This window comes from Phoxinus phoxinus, assembly GCF_949152265.1.
Source record: "Phoxinus phoxinus genome assembly, chromosome: 2".
NCBI classification, from domain to species: domain Eukaryota; kingdom Metazoa; phylum Chordata; class Actinopteri; order Cypriniformes; family Leuciscidae; genus Phoxinus; species Phoxinus phoxinus.
In genome coordinates this window covers 45,891,149-45,904,599 of record NC_136877.1, presented here as the reverse complement: position 1 = coordinate 45,904,599, position 13,451 = coordinate 45,891,149, and the positions used below count along the sequence as shown (strand labels likewise).

Below are 13,451 nucleotides of genomic sequence, written 5' to 3'. Positions count from 1 at the left end.
TAGGCAGGCAGAGATTCAGAGTCATACGGTACTGTAAATTGGTTATTACATGCAACAATAATAAAACAATGAATTGACATTTACTTTTATACTTAAGTACTTAAAAATGAGTACTTCTGTACTTTTACTTAAGTAAAAATCTGTCTTTACAACTTTTACTTGTAACGGAGTAATATTTGACCAGTAGTATCTGTACTTTTACTCAAGTAAGGAAGTTGTGTACTTTGTCCACCCCTGCGTGGACAAAATATTTCACATCTCCTACTGTGCAATATAGTTTTGCCTATGCAGTATTTTTTTCATAGCAATAATTCACAAATAGTAAACCCTACTGTCTAAGCCTATATTCAGACATTCCATAACATATTGCTGTACAAAAGATCATAAAACCAGCAAATGTTTAGTGAGTTAAGACAAAGCCTTCATTCAAGTGCATCTGATGCTTTATTTGAGAGATACTGAGGTTATTTTTCACCTAAAGCAAAGCATATAGCCCCCAATGCCTCATTCCATCTGTGTAAAAATACATTCAAAGATAGGTAACACATGACCTCCCAGGTTTAGTGCAATGAACATAAATTTCAGGGAACAAAAAGTGTTGGTGGTTTCTGTTTTAAAATACAGGAAATCCAACTTCACAGCTGAGCAGTTCCAAGAAATGATATCTGCAATCTAGGTCAGCAGATTTAGCAAAGAAACAGGTCAACATACATACAATACAATACAAATGTATTCATGCGTGTTCATATGTAATTTAAAATGAACAATGAAATACAATTTGGTACATAGTTTATGCACAATACAGTACATCCAGTTTCTTTCTTGATTTTCCTGATGGTCATAACATTTTATACATAATATTTCAAGCGTCAGCGTCGCACTTTTTAAACAAAAAAAATTAAAGAAAGAAAAAAATAGATATATTTCTGTAAAATAGAAGAATGTATTTATAGTTTTTCTGTGGGTGGGGGGTGCTTTAATGCTAGAGTCGAGCTTCAAGATAGACAGAAAGCTAAATCGGTCTATCATATTCATGAATTATATAAACATTCAAACTGATTTAAATGTGATAAATTCCATGTTTTCTCCAAATATGATAAAGATGTGTACATCATGTTTCTAATATAAAAAGGAGAGCAGAAGTTGTAGGTGCTGTGATTTACAACCCTGGGAAGAGGTAGAATCTTTTAGACAATGTTGTTCTATCTCTGCATGGCATTTGATCAGGATGTGTCTCCTTAAACTTCTTAAGGACCTGTTTCAAAAATAAAAACAAATATTACAATACAACTAAGCACACATTATAACCTAAAATGCTTATTCTAGGCCTGTTTGTATTCGACTGGTTAGAGCAATACAAACTGACACACAAAATTATAAAAGGAAGTAAACATCAACAACCATTGAAAGATCTCCATTAATGTCTACAGATTTGATGTCTGTCTTAATAAAGAATGTGACTTTGCCTTTCTGAAGAGCTCATCGATGTCGTCCTGGCAGGCGTGCTCATTAAATATTTCCACAATGTCTTGGATGAAGTGTGATCCTTTCTCTGGGTTTCTATAGGATACCGTGTCTGTATAACAAGATACAAATTATGACATACATTGTGTGACTGATCCTCATCAAATTTAAAAACCTGAAAAAATTGGTTACAAGGTAGTTTGTGACGTCAGAAACACCAGCATTTTCATTCCGCGATTTTGACTCTTTGGATCACCGCAGTTTTAAGGAGAAAATGCTCAGCAATGGTGTTGACTTATGAATTTGCACATGCTTAAAGCATATTAAAAACACCACATAGACATACGCAACATTAAAAGCTTGATTTTCAACACAAGGGGTCTTTAATATTATTTACCTGGAGTACAGGACCTCAGGCAGCAGAAGTCTTTTTCACGGTGCTCTTTTGCTCTCCTGTGTCTTGGCACACTATCCGGGACATCTACACTGCCTTCTTTATCTATAACATAAGGGAAAGCAAGTTTGCTATATCAGTGCTCAAAACTGGATGGGTCTCTAACCAATCAAATATTTTGACATTTTGATCTTTACTTTGTAATATAATGTTTTGTGACTCACCACCCCTACACGCCTGGATGAGGATGATTTTTGGCTTGTCCCTCAATCCAGCACAGTTTGGTGTGTTCAAGCTATTAAAAATTTCATCTGTTGGTAAAATGTCCTCTTCATCATCACTGCTGAGGGAATCAAAAACTCCACAGATTCCACTGGCATCTCCGTGCGACATCAACACCACAAAGCAGCTGTCGGACTGGTCATGTTCCTCGCGCCGGGCGAAGTCTCGCATGGCAGCAAGCATGCCCTGAACATCAGACCATCAATATCTTTAAGGGGATAGTCATCATTTACTCACCCTCATGTCGTTCCAAACCCGTAAGACTTTCGTTCATCTTCAAAACACAAATTAAGATATTTTTGATGAATCTGAAAGATTTCTGCCACTTTGACGCTTCAAAAAAAGCTAAACTGAACCTGCTTGATGCGCGAGAACAAACCTCTTGCTGAAGCTCAAACATACTGCGTAACACGAGAATGAACCTCATTGGTTCTTGAAAGTTTGTTTACCACAACTGATGTGTGAGATGATGAATGTTTATATGTGAATAAAAGCCTAAATTCAATCTGTTCATCATATAAAGCGAATGTGTCTCTTCGGAAATTATTGTCCAATTTACATGGATTAGTTTTACGATCCTTTTATGAACATTTTGAAGTGTCAAAGTGGCAGTTGCGCAGCTGTTATTGGAGGGACAGAAATCTCTCAGATTTCATAAAAAAGATCTTCATTTCTGTTCTGAAGATGAACAAAAGTCTTACGGGTTTGGAGCGACATGAGGGTGAGTAAACAATGACAGAATTAAACATTTTGGGTGAACTATCCCTTTAATATTTTTTTTTTTAAATGCCACAAATTTTGGATCTTGTCTCAAGTAGATTAAACAAATGTTCCTATTTGGCTTAAAGGATTAGTTAACCTCAAAATGAAAATGTCCTGATAATTTACTCACCCCAATGCCATCCAAGACATTCATGTCTTTCTTTCTTCAGTAGAAAAGAAATTAAAAATTTTGAGGTTTTTTCTCCACACAATGGACTTCAACGGTAACCAAGATGTTGAAGTCCAAATCAATGTTCCAACGTGATGACGTAATGCCTGGCGTGTCGCAGACCAGCACAAGACGAACAATTGTGGTTAAAAAGTATATAGGCCTATATTTATTTTATTTTTTAGAAAATGGCCGATCGTTTCGCTAGACAAGACCCTATTCCTCAGCTGGGATCGTGCAGAGCCCTTTGAAACTGCATTGATTTGGACTTCATCTTGGTTACCGTTGAAGTCCATTGTTGTGGAGAAAAATCCTTAAATGGTTTCCTCAAAAAACTTAATTTCTTTTCTACTGAACAAAGAAAGACATGAACATCTTGGATGGCATTGGGGTGAGTAAATTATCAGGAAATTTTCATTTTGAGGTACACTAATCCTTTAAATACACTTGTACGCACCTGTGCAGTGAGGTCTCTGAGTGTCACCACAGTGTAACCCAGACCCTTAAGCAGCATCTCCATACTCAGCTCATCCTTGTCTGCCCCGGTCCTGTCATTTATGTGTTTAAACTCGACATTGTTGATGAGCAGTGCCAGACGTTTTCTGTCAGGGGATTTGTCTTTCATTGGGTAAATCTTGACAAAGAAGAGGAAGAAGAATTCACAAACGTGTTTTCATAATTTGCACATACAAGCATAAAGTACAAATACAATAAAAAATACAAAAATATAGAGTACATTCCCACATCCTCAAGACTATTAGGCTACTACAATATTGTGTATTTCTTAATTGTTTCAATTATATATGTAAAGTATTATTATTATAGCACTTACATCTTCTCCCTTTTCTCTAAGCATTTCCCTTTTCATCTCAGGTTTGCATGGCTTCAGAGGATCTGAAGTTCTCTGTTCAAATGCAAACAAAATGTTAATATAATTTGAATATGATTAAATAAAATCATTTCATTTCTGTGGTCAAATTATGATTTTATTCACCGCTTTCTGTCCACAGCCATTATTGTCACACCGCACTGCATTATTGGCCGGCCCCTTCCATTCCCTCCGGCAGTTCCAGCAGAAGAAGTAAGGCCGTTTCATGTTGGCCGTGCAGATAATGCAGTTCACACACAGGTTACTTCGATCTCGTCTTTCCACGTGATACTGACATCCTGGACACTGCAGTAATGACAAACAGATGCATTTGGACTGTTGTGTTAAATCTTTCATATGATTAATTTAAACATTTAAAAGGCAGTTTTATATAATACTGTGGATATAGTAATATTATAAATGTGTTGATTACATTACATTGCGTTTTTTTTAGCTCTGTATTGTTAGCCTATATGAAAGTGAAAGAGATTGTCTAAATTTATCCTCTGCATTCAACGTTAGCGCACACACATTAGGAGCAGTGAGTAGGCTAGTGAACACACACACACACACACACACACACACACACACACACACACACACACACACACACACAGCAGTTGGCAGCCAGCCCAGTGATTGGGGGTTAGGTGTCTTGCTCAAGGGCACCTCAGTCATTTCCTGCCAGTATTGAGAATCGAATCAAACTTTTTATTATTAATATTTTGTTTAAATATTTTTTCACACAGCTTTTCTCTAAACTTTTCCACAAACTCCCTCTCTTGCAGACCCCTGGAGGTCCCCGGACCCTAGTGTGAAAACCCCTGGTGTAAAGGCCTGATTGGTTCACACCAAGAACGATAACTATGATGATAACTAGCGAAATATTAGCGTCCATACCAGCGTTTGATATCGTTCTGTTTATTCTAAGTATTGTCTGCTGTCGCTTTAAATGCTCGAGCTCTTTAAAGAAGGATGAATTATGATTGGGTGTTAATGTTTTTATCACTCATCCACTGGAAAAAAGTATTAATTCAGAAACGGATTCCAACGATATCGTTCCTCTCTGCCGTCATCGTTACACTTCTGGTGTCGACTCTGCTATATCTTTATCTTTAATCGTCCTTGGTGTGAACGGACCTTAAAAGGAACACTCCGACTTTTTGGGACTTTAGCCTATTCACTCCCCCAGAGTTAGATAAGTCCATACATACCTTTTTCATCTCCGTGCGTGCTATAAGTCTGTTTGACTCACCCACCACTAGCCTAGCTTAGCACACAGACTGGATGTAAATGGTTGCAGCTAGCATACTAATCCAAATAATTGACAAAATAACGCAAACATATTCTTATTTACATGTTGTGATTTGTATAGTCACAGAGTGTACAAAAAACAAAGTCACATGAGACACAGACATATTTTAAACGTATAAATACTGGGAACTATATTCTCTGAAGGCGAAGCACTGCTACTTGGGCGGAGTGATAACCGCAGCACCTGAGACGCGCCGTTTGTTTTGTTGACAGAAGAAACAACGGCGCGTCTCAGCTCAGGTGCTGCGGTTATCACTCCGCCCAAGTAGCAGTGCTTCGGACTTTAGAATAGGCTAAAGTCCCAAAAAGTCGGAGTGTTCCTTTAAAAAAATATGCATGCAAACAGACAAATTGAATTATCTTACAGCCTTAAAGTCAAACAGCCTTTTAGCAACAAGTGCAGCGAGGTTCTCCTCTAAGAATTCCCGTTGTTTGTCTGTCAGTGGTATCAGCCGACAGATTTCCTGATAAGAGAGCTTTGTGCCACAGGTTTTCATCTGAACATCATTAAACCCAGGGCAGGAAAATTCGGTCTTTTTCTAAAAGACAAGAAACAGAACATAAAATGGTAGCATAGGTGTCAGTAAATAAACAATAAACACATTGTCATAGTAGGCTATAGGGACCAACCTGTTTAAGATAATACTTGAACCAAGCCACAACATAATCTGCTGGCATCTGATGACCACATGGCAATGCGACTGATAACAAAAAATAATTTACTTTAAACCGTGATGAAGTAGGCTACATACATAAAGTAAATGTTGAAATCACACTTTTCTGACATAATGCTGATGTATTTGATTAATTAACTCACCAGAGTCCACTCTTTCAGTTGATGGGCGTACTTCGGAAAAATTATGTTGTTTCTGTATATCTGGATTTAAAAAACAAAAACAATAAAACATAGTTTTTTGTTTTGTTGTTCTCCCTTACACTTCCGTTTATAGTCAATGTTGGTCCGTTTCACTTTCGGTTTTTCCGTTGTTGTTATTAGGCCTAAATATTATTTTATTTTATTTAATCAGATCGTATCTTAATCTTTAATATTAGTATTTTTTTTATCATTGTACACATAAAAAAAGTCTAAAATGGTAAAAACAAATGTAAAAAAGTCAATTACTCAAGGTTTTGATGGCATTTGCTATCACGGCGTCCTCTTCTAAATCTTCCTCCCAGTTAACCACGTCTTCCGTCATTTTTAACGTTTAAAATGAAGTTAGATATTTTTCCTATGTTAAACTACAGGAGCGAAAAACGGTCTCTCATGTAGTTCCTCAGCTAGATCAGTTCCTCTTTTTCGGCTTATGCATGCAGATGTGCGGTTTTGTTTTAACGGGGGCGGAGCGGAAACGCGTTGTCCCTTTGCGCTCACCGTACAATGCGTTCGTTCGATCCAAGATGGCTGCGCTCAGGGGCCGAGTGGTCACTGAATGTCTTACAACATGTATGTTTCGACAAACAAGCACAGCGAGCATTTCTACTCTTCCTATTGCTCTGACAGGGAATAAGGTGAGTGGCGTTTTGTACATTGACAATTCGCTCCCCAAAGTCCGCAAAAACGTTGTACTTCACATGACTTTGACAGAAGCTAAATAGCATAGCTGAGGTTGTGTAGTTTAGAGCGGGTATTAATGTCTCTTGACATCTTCAAAACATTTCAAAATAAAGCTGTTAAAACATCAGGATTAATGTTCACATAGATCCATTTGCTGATTGGTTGATAAATTAATATGTTGCCTGTTAACAGGGTGTCATGACTCATGATCAGGGTTATTTGGTGAGATTATTATAAATACATTTCATTTGTGTTATATATATTTTTGTGTCATAATTTGTATTATGTACGTTTCTTATAGTTTAGATCAGTGGTTCTTTACCAGGGGCCCTTAGCGAACTTCCAAGGGGTCCGCAGCTGGATGATATAATACTATAATAGATTATATCATTCATATATTAATAAATGTTATATATTAGTATTTAATTTTTATGATCGATTGTAATTAAAATGCAAAAAAAATAACATCATAATATGAAAACTACGATCATATACATTTTTTACACCCTAACAACCAACCAAAATACCCTAACAACCACATAGCAACACCCTAGAAACCGTAACAACGCCCTTAAACCACACAGAACACCATAGCAAACAACATGGCTTTGAAACTTCTTCAAACTCAAAACCTTCTAACTTTAAAACTACTTTAAAACTTTTTGGCCAGTCTCTCTCGAGCCAACGTCAAAGTTTCACTACCAACTTTTTAATCTAGTTTTTATTTGAAGAAAGTTCATCAAATGTCACCAAATCCTGATGAACATTGTTTACTATATGTTTAAGATGTGTTTTATTGGAACTTCTGGAATCACAAAATGAAGTGTGGTTAATTTGCCTGTACTGACACTCCCAGTTTCTATTAATAATATTTTATAGTTAGTCATATAGGGGTCTTTGAATATAGTGTTTGACAGTGGGGGCCCTTCAAGTCAAAAAGGTTGAGAACCACTGTCTTAGATATTCAAGAAAAGGTTCTTATTCAAAACTTTATTTATTTATTTGTAAATTCTTTTTCTCCTTTTTTGCATTTCACCTCCGCCTTGCTTTCTAGTTAGTATCATTCTACTCTACAATCACTCTTGCATCAAAATAATTGTGATGTTCTTCGATTGTAAGTTGCATTGTATAATATTGTCTGCTAAAAATTAATAAATACAAATACCCTGAACCGCCTGTTGTTTGTAGTTGATTGCATTTTTTTTAAATGTCTGTATTTGATAGTGCAATCTGACTTTTTTCCTGACTTCCATCTTGTTGCAGTGGTTTGTACCGAGATCACATCTTCACACTGGCAGAGGGAGCAGGGGTCCTCTAGTTAGGGCACTTCTCGGGTGTCCCAATCATGGCCAGTTCCTGCTGGTCAGTGCCGTGGCAGTCAGACACAACAGCTCACAGGTAGGTTCCTCCAAAGGAATTTCTTTTAGTGGCTGGCCAAAAAAAAGTCGCTGTTTGGGTTTAAATAGGCAAATGCTTTAGAGTCTACGATTGGATCAATATTGCAGTGATTATTATGTTTCTAGCATGTTACATGTTTGGCAACAGTTCTTCTAACTCTAATAGATAGAGTGTGTAGCTTTTCATTTCTTAAACAACCATGTAGGAAGACACATCATGGCTGTATTCCAGGATGACAATGTCAAGATTCATCAGGCTCAGATTGTGAGAGAATGGTTGTGAGGAGCATGAAGAATAATTTTCACACGTGAATCGGCTCCTCTGAGTCCAGAACTTAAACTCATTGAAAGTCTTTTGGATGTGCTGGAGGAGACTTTACAGAGTGCTGGACTCTTGCATTGTCAATACAAGATCTTGGCTAAAAATTGATGCGCCTCTTGATGGAAATAAATGTTGAGATGCGTAAATCTTTGGTCAAGATCTTGTTTTGACAATGCAAGAGTCCAGCACTCTGTAAAGTCTCCTCCAGCACATCCCAAATACTTTCAATGAATTTAAAGGGGTCATATGATGCGATTTCATGTTTTCCTTTTTCTTTAGTGTGTTATGTAACTGTTTGTGCAAGTAAGATCTGCAGAGTTACAAAGCTCAAAGTGTCAAACCTAAAGAGATATTCTTTATAAAAGTTAAGGCTCAGCCATGCCTTCCTAAAACGCTTCATTCAAACACGCTTCCACAAATCTGTGTCAGTGTGTGGGGGCAGAGTTTTAATAACACCGCCCAAATGTATATAAATTTATTCTCGCTGTGTTATTATCTCCACCATGTCGTGGAGACGCATGCTTGAACTTTAAAAGGCTATGCGTTCTGCGCTTATGCGTTATGAATTGTATAAGTACACCCCATTTTGATCTCAATTAGATCAAACATCTCTAAAGGTCATTTTGTGAATTGACTATTGTGCTAGATTTTCAACTGCTCAAGTATTTTGCTTATTTTACAGACGATAGAAGCAGCGCAGAGCCTGTCGACTCCAAGTGAAACGGCAGATGCTGCTCTATCTGTCCCAGTCTCCATCCCAAGTCTTGCTGCTGACCCCGCCCCCGCAGTCACACCACCAATCACAGAGCAAGTGGCCGAGGCTCCTCTCACGGCATTGGATGTTCTGCAGGGAGCTGGAGCTGAAGCCAGCCTATCAGAGCTCGGCCTGTGCAGCTCCACACCTGTGGGCCTGATCCAGAATCTGCTGGAGTTTATTCATGTCGGCATTGGGCTGCCATGGTGGGGGGCCATTGTTGCAGGTAGATCTGTGCATCTTTGTTTATTAATTAGGCAGAATTATGATATCCATCCATCCATCTGTCATGATTTTTTTACCATAACTACCTTTCTGTTTTCCTTAGGCACCATTGTTGCCCGATGTCTTGTGTTCCCAGTCATTGTAAAGGGACAGAGAGAGGCAGCCAAACTGAACAACGTCATGCCGGAAATGACAAAACTCACCAACCGCATGAATGAAGCCAAGCAGAGCGGTAACAAATTTGATTGTAAGTGTGTCATCTTTCCTAAACCATATTTTTTCTTCATATATCTGAGTGTGTAAATGGTCTTATCTCATGCATTGCTTCTTTTTTTCTTTCCTCTGGTGTTCTCTAATTCTAGTCTCCAACTTTTTAGTAGTCGATTATTTTATTATTATTTTTTAATTAAGAAGAATTAATTTCCTTTCTTCAGTTTCAAAGGCATATACTGACTTGATGATGTTTCAGAAGAAACATGACGTGAACCCTTTGCGTGGGTTCTTAGTGCCCTTGGTACAGGTCAGTTACTGTTAATGCTTCATTCTTATGAGCATCTGATCGCTGTTTAGTTTTCAAGGTCAAGTTACTTGGATAATCAGCTGCTGTTTAGTAGTCATATATTCAACTTTTTATCTCTTTCCTCTTCAGGCTCCAATCTTCGTCTCTTTCTTCATTGCCTTGCGTAAGATGGCGGATCTCCCTGTACCGAGTTTGCAGACTGGCGGCCTCTGGTGGTTCACAGATCTATCCGCATCTGATCCATTTTACATTCTCCCCATTGCCGTGACTGGCACTATGTTTGCCATCTTAGAGGTAAATAATTAATAATTTACTAACAGTAAAGTAATTCCAAAACTGTTTCTTTCTGTCACGGAACAAGAGGCTCTTTTTGATGCAATGAAAGCATATTGTGACCAGGGATAAAAGTCACCATTATGATCACTTTTGCATTTTCTATTTTTTTAAACTATTAGATTTTTGTATCTTACATAAAGCTGCTGTATGTCTCCAAGACTTGGAAGTTAGCCATGGGTTGTATGGACCATATTAATGACAGCCACATTTTTGAGGTATTGCAACCATTTTAAATGTGTTTTTAGTTGGGAGCTGAATCCGGCGTAGACAACCCCAATCTGAGGGCCATGAAGACCGTCTTCAGGATCATGCCCTTTGTTATCCTCCCTCTGACGATTCACTTCCCCACGGTTAGTCTCGCACTCTCTCGCCACCCAGTGTTTGTGAAGGGATCGGTCTTCTCTTGTCATGCTGTTATGATTTCCCTCAGTGTCATGTGGTCTGTGTGTTTTACAGGCGGTGTTTACCTACTGGATGACCTCTAACCTCTTCTCGCTGGGTCAGGTGGCCCTGCTGAAGCACCCGACAGTGAGACAGAAGCTTAACATCGCAGAACGCATCAAACACCCACCTTCAGCTCTACCAATGAACGAAGGTTTCTTAGAAAGCATCAAGAAAGGTGTGGATGGATTTAAGAAGATTCTTTCTAAGGATTTTTAAGTCATCATAGTATTTATTCATATTTTGAATTAGCTTTTTTATTTTTAAGTTTTATTCATTTTGATATATGCACTGCGCATTTTTTTTATTTTTAGCTTTATTTTTATTTCCATTTTAGAACTTCAACCTATAACTTATTTTACAGCTGGTATTTGCAAGTGTAAATAGGAAGAAAAAGTTTTTTTTTTGGCACAGTGTAAATAGTGTTAAATGCTATAAATTCTATATCTTTGCATCTCTATATCTATATTTACTACATCTTTGCAGTGCATTGTAGTATATTATAAAACAGTATGCAATAATACCAACAAATTTAGTGTAATATTATGATATATAGATCATTAGATAAATATAATACTTTGTCCATAAAATGCATAACATAATTTGTGCTTTAAGCCCAGCCCTAAACCTGCTCTAACCATAGCTGTTAAACACAGTTACTAAATAATATATTTTCTTAATTTTAATTTAAAAAATAAACCCATCTCAGAGCTGATATGCGATGGGAAAAGGGAGAAGAATGATTTCAGGAAAAGGTGGATTTGAACTTTGGTGGTCACATCAAAAACTAACGCCACATACCTTACTCTCCACCCCACTGATCCTGTTATCAACGGCGTTTCTTTTGCAAGATTTGTCTGACTCAATCATGCAATGCTGGGCAGAGTTAGTAGCCTCTGCCAATAACATGAGCTATTTGCTCTTGGTGTAAATAGACATTTAGTATCAAATAGTATTTATTTCCGTTAGTTAATTTTAGCTCATTTTCATTGATAAAACAAAACTAATATTTATATTTTATTTCAACCTCATTTCAATTACCGAAAATGCTGTTTCAAAGTTTTTGGCTGTATTTACACCTGGTATTAAGATGCGTTTTGGTCGATCGGACGATGATGAATACAGGTGTAAACGGGGTCTAAAACGTGTAAACCTCTTCCAGAGGTAGTCAAAAACACATTAGATTGCTTTCATAGTGTAAAGCTCATGTGGTCGAATGTTCAAACAGCCACAAAAGACCATCTATTCTCCACGACTGACCTCATGCATGATAATGTTCATGGAAGCGCACTAGCCAGACGGGCTTTAAACTTTGTCTGGTGACCCAAGTTTGATTTGAGGATGAAAACATACCAAGCACAATGTTCTCTCACTATTCCTGATTCCTAACACACTCGCAGCGTTCGGTGTAATCTTGCGGCTGTCAGAGCAGAAATGAAAGCTCTGTATGTTCGTCTCCAGTCGCATTTGTATGTCAATTGCATGATCTTATTTCGTCCATTAGATTAAAAGACCTGAAAATATTACCCACCCATAGACCCTCCCCTCCCCTCGAAGAAATCTGGACTGAAGTGTTTGAAAGTGGACAAGAGTCGGATTAAAACACCAGGTGTGAACGGGAATGCGTCTCCCTCGTCTACTTGAGATCCGATCGACCAAAACGCATCTTAATACCAGCTGTAAACAGGGCCTTAGTTGTAGTTAACAAGAACAACACTGTTCTGTATCTGAATCTTCTCTCCTGGTCTTGTCTTATGCTCTCTCTATATAATGTTCACCTCAGGATGGAAGAATGCCCAGTTGGCTCAGCAGCTGGAGGAGAGAGACAGGAGGATTAAAGGACACCTGGATATGGCAGCCAAAGGTGAGGGTTTGCTCCCATAGCTCAGTTTCCAAACCTACTGAACTGTCTATGCCGTCTACTGCCTACAAAACCTTTCAGAAGTCAGGGGTCAGTGCGATTATTAATGTTTCTGAAATATGTATATTATTTCCCCCAAAGGGGCATTTTTTTTTACCAAAAGTACAGTAAAAACAGTAATATATTGTTTGATGTATTTTAAATGTAATTTATTCTTGTGAACAAAGCTGAATTTTCAGCATCATTACTCAATACGGTCACGTGATCCTTTAGAAATCATTATAATATGATGATTTGCTGCTCTAGCAACATTTCTTATTATTATCAATTTTTGAAAACTGTTGTGCCGCTTAAAGCTAGGGTAGGCAATGTTTTTACAGATGACGCTTGCCGTTCACATTTGTCATTTATTCCTGCCCTTTCCAAGGTCCTCTGAGGCAGACTTTTACCCATAACCCCCTTCAGCAGTCAGCAGCACCAATGTCGACAGGAAAATCGAGTAGTCCAAAGGAAGACAAGAAGAGGCCCTGGGAAGAGACGATTGGCTAACACTTCGATGGAGAATTTTGTGCTCGCTTTGTACATATATGTATTGAGAAGGGATGGTTAGTAATATTACGATTAAATACGACATTTGATGAAGAGGTGTTGTGCTGTTTTCATGCCATTAAAGAGCAATCTTATTGCCTTCCCACCCTCTCCATTCATTTAGTCTGCTGAAGTTTTCATTCATGCACACACACTAATGTATCTCCCTCTTGAAGTTGTAGAGAAGCTTGAAGAG

The 13,451-nt window shown here is 37.9% G+C and overlaps 2 protein-coding genes across 2 annotated transcripts; one reads left to right on the top strand and one right to left on the bottom strand.

Moving 5' to 3' along the window:
- Positions 1-260: 260 nt before the first annotated feature.
- On the bottom strand, positions 261-6,672 carry casp23 (caspase 23, apoptosis-related cysteine peptidase). Its single transcript, XM_079583695.1, has 11 exons — positions 6,377-6,672; positions 6,071-6,130; positions 5,884-5,954; positions 5,619-5,792; positions 4,066-4,245; positions 3,904-3,975; positions 3,529-3,705; positions 2,083-2,326; positions 1,862-1,963; positions 1,467-1,576; positions 261-1,255 (listed from the first exon to the last, which is right to left on the bottom strand). Exons 1-11 carry the CDS (start codon positions 6,450-6,452, stop codon positions 1,160-1,162), a joined length of 1,362 nt encoding a protein of 453 aa, XP_079439821.1. The 5' UTR covers positions 6,453-6,672; the 3' UTR covers positions 261-1,159.
- Positions 6,565-13,359, top strand: oxa1l (OXA1L mitochondrial inner membrane protein; the record flags this gene model as incomplete). Its single annotated transcript, XM_079583682.1, has 10 exons — positions 6,565-6,765; positions 8,075-8,209; positions 9,213-9,510; positions 9,613-9,756; positions 9,944-10,029; positions 10,159-10,323; positions 10,611-10,715; positions 10,822-10,984; positions 12,590-12,670; positions 13,095-13,359. 10 exons carry the CDS (start codon positions 6,565-6,567, stop codon positions 13,214-13,216), a joined length of 1,500 nt encoding a protein of 499 aa, XP_079439808.1. The 3' UTR covers positions 13,217-13,359.
- Between the last annotated feature and the right edge of the window lie 92 nt (positions 13,360-13,451).